Genomic DNA, 2,500 nt, shown 5'->3' on the forward strand with positions numbered 1-2,500 from the left:
TGCAAAATACCTCCATATATATCCTGCAAAATACCTCATATACCATCAAAATACCTCCCTAATATCCTGCAAAATACCTCATATATATACTGCAAAATACCTCATATATACTGCAAAATACCTCCATATATCCTGCAAAATACCTCATATATATGCTGCAAAATACCTCATATATAACCTGCAAAATACCTCCTATGTATCCTGCAAAATACCTCCTATATATGCTACCTGCAAATTACCTCATATATATCCTGCAAAATACCTCATATATATCCTGCAAAATACCTCATATATATGCTGCAAAATACCTCATATATAACCTGCAAAATACCTCCTATGTATCCTGCAAAATACCTCATATATATCCTGCAAAATACCTCATATATATCCTGCAAAATACCTCATATATATCCTGCAAAATACCTCATATATATCCTGCAAAATACCTCATATATATCCTGCAAAATACCTCATATATATCCTGCAAAATACCTCATATATAACCTGCAAAATACCTCATATATATCCTGCAAAATACCTCATCTATAACCTGCAAAATACCTCAGATATGCTGGCTCTATACACGCTAAAAGTCCTGATTATTTACATGGAGTCTGGTGGAGATATGCTGGCTCTATACACGCTAAAAGTCCTGATTATTTACATGGAGTCTGGTGGAGATATGCTGGTTCTATACACACTAAAAGTCCTGATTATTTACATGGAGTCTGGTGGAGATATGCTGGTTCTATACACACTAAAAGTCCTGATTATTTACATGGAGTCTGGTGGAGATATGCTGGCTCTATACACGCTAAAAGTCCTGATTATTTACATGGAGTCTGGTGGAGATATACTGGCTCTATACACGCTAAAAGTCCTGATTATTTACATGGAGTCTGGTGGAGATATGCTGGCTCTATACAGCTTAAAAGTCCTGATTATTTACATGGAGTCTGGTGGAGATATACTGGCTCTATACACGCTAAAAGTCCTGATTATTTACATGGAGTCTGGTGGAGATATGCTGGCTCTATACACACTAAAAGTCCTGATTATTATCGTACGGTCTGGTGGAGATATACTGGCTCTATACACGCTAAAAGTCCTGATTATTTACATGGAGTCTGGTGGAGATATACTGGCTCTATACACACTAAAAGTCCTGATTATTTACATGGAGTCTGGTGGAGATATACTGGCTCTATACACGCTAAAAGTCCTGATTATTTACATGGAGTCTGGTGGAGATATGCTGGCTCTATACACGCTAAAAGTCCTGATTATTTACATGGAGTCTGGTGGAGATATGCTGGCTCTATACACGCTAAAAGTCCTGATTATTTACATGGAGTCTGGTGGAGATATGCTGGCTCTATACACACTAAAAGTCCTGATTATTTACATGGAGTCTGGTGGAGTTTGGTGATGGTGATTTCAGGGCTGTTTCACGTTAAACTAAAAGGATCTTACTCTTTAACTGCTGTCTGTTGTTCCTCGTCTGCTTCCAGGTGATTTCGGAGTTTCCTGCCTGCTGATGGGATCATGTGACCTGGCCACCACCTTCACAGGGACGCCGTACTACATGAGCCCCGAGGTGCTGAACCACCAGGGATACGACTCCAAGTCTGACATCTGGTAAACTCCACAGAACGTCTAACGTTATTGTCAACAAATCTGAAGTTAAAAAGGTCAAAGGTGACGCCAAATCCCCAAAAACACCACGAAAACACCACGATCTTCTATTCAAACAGCAGATAAAACACAGACAGACAGACAGACAGACAGACAGACAGACAGACAGACAGACAGACAGACAGACAGACAGACAGACAGACAGACAGACAGACAGACAGAGGCTACATTTAAATCGTTGCGTTTCGTTTTAAAAATTTATATGTTATGTTTCCCTCTCTCATTCCCCCTGCTCTGGTGTTTCCCCCTCTAAGATACACTCACACACACACACACACACACACACACAAATACTCAGAGACACACACACACACACACATACTCAGAGACACACACACAAATACTCAGAGACACACACACACACACACACACATACTCAGAGACACACACACACATATTCAGAGACACACACACACACACACACACACACACACACACACACACACACACACACATACTCAGAGACACACACACACACACACACACAAAGAAACAGGGACACACACACACAAACACACAGACACACAGACTCACACACGCAGACACACAGACACACAGACACGCACACACACACACAGGGAAACAAACAGACATAAAGAGAGACACGCAGGACAACTCATGCACACACACACAACACACACACACACACACACACACACACACACACACACACACACACACACACACACACACACGGGAACATAGAGCACACACACATACACACACACACGGGAAACAGAAACACACACACACACACAGAGAACAGAGACACACACACACACACACACACACATACTCAGACACA

The 2,500-nt window shown here is 41.3% G+C and overlaps 1 protein-coding gene across 1 annotated transcript in view; it reads left to right on the forward strand.

Annotated features, from left to right (window-relative positions):
- nek11 (NIMA-related kinase 11) overlaps positions 1 to 2,500 on the forward strand; it is an 89,389-nt gene that overhangs the window by 26,199 nt on the left and 60,690 nt on the right. Inside the window, 1 exon segment of the mRNA XM_039806188.1 lies at positions 1,512 to 1,638. Coding sequence (XP_039662122.1) covers positions 1,512 to 1,638 — 127 coding nt within the window.

Source organism: Perca fluviatilis, chromosome 7 (assembly GCF_010015445.1).
Source record: "Perca fluviatilis chromosome 7, GENO_Pfluv_1.0, whole genome shotgun sequence".
NCBI classification, from domain to species: Eukaryota; Metazoa; Chordata; class Actinopteri; order Perciformes; family Percidae; genus Perca; species Perca fluviatilis.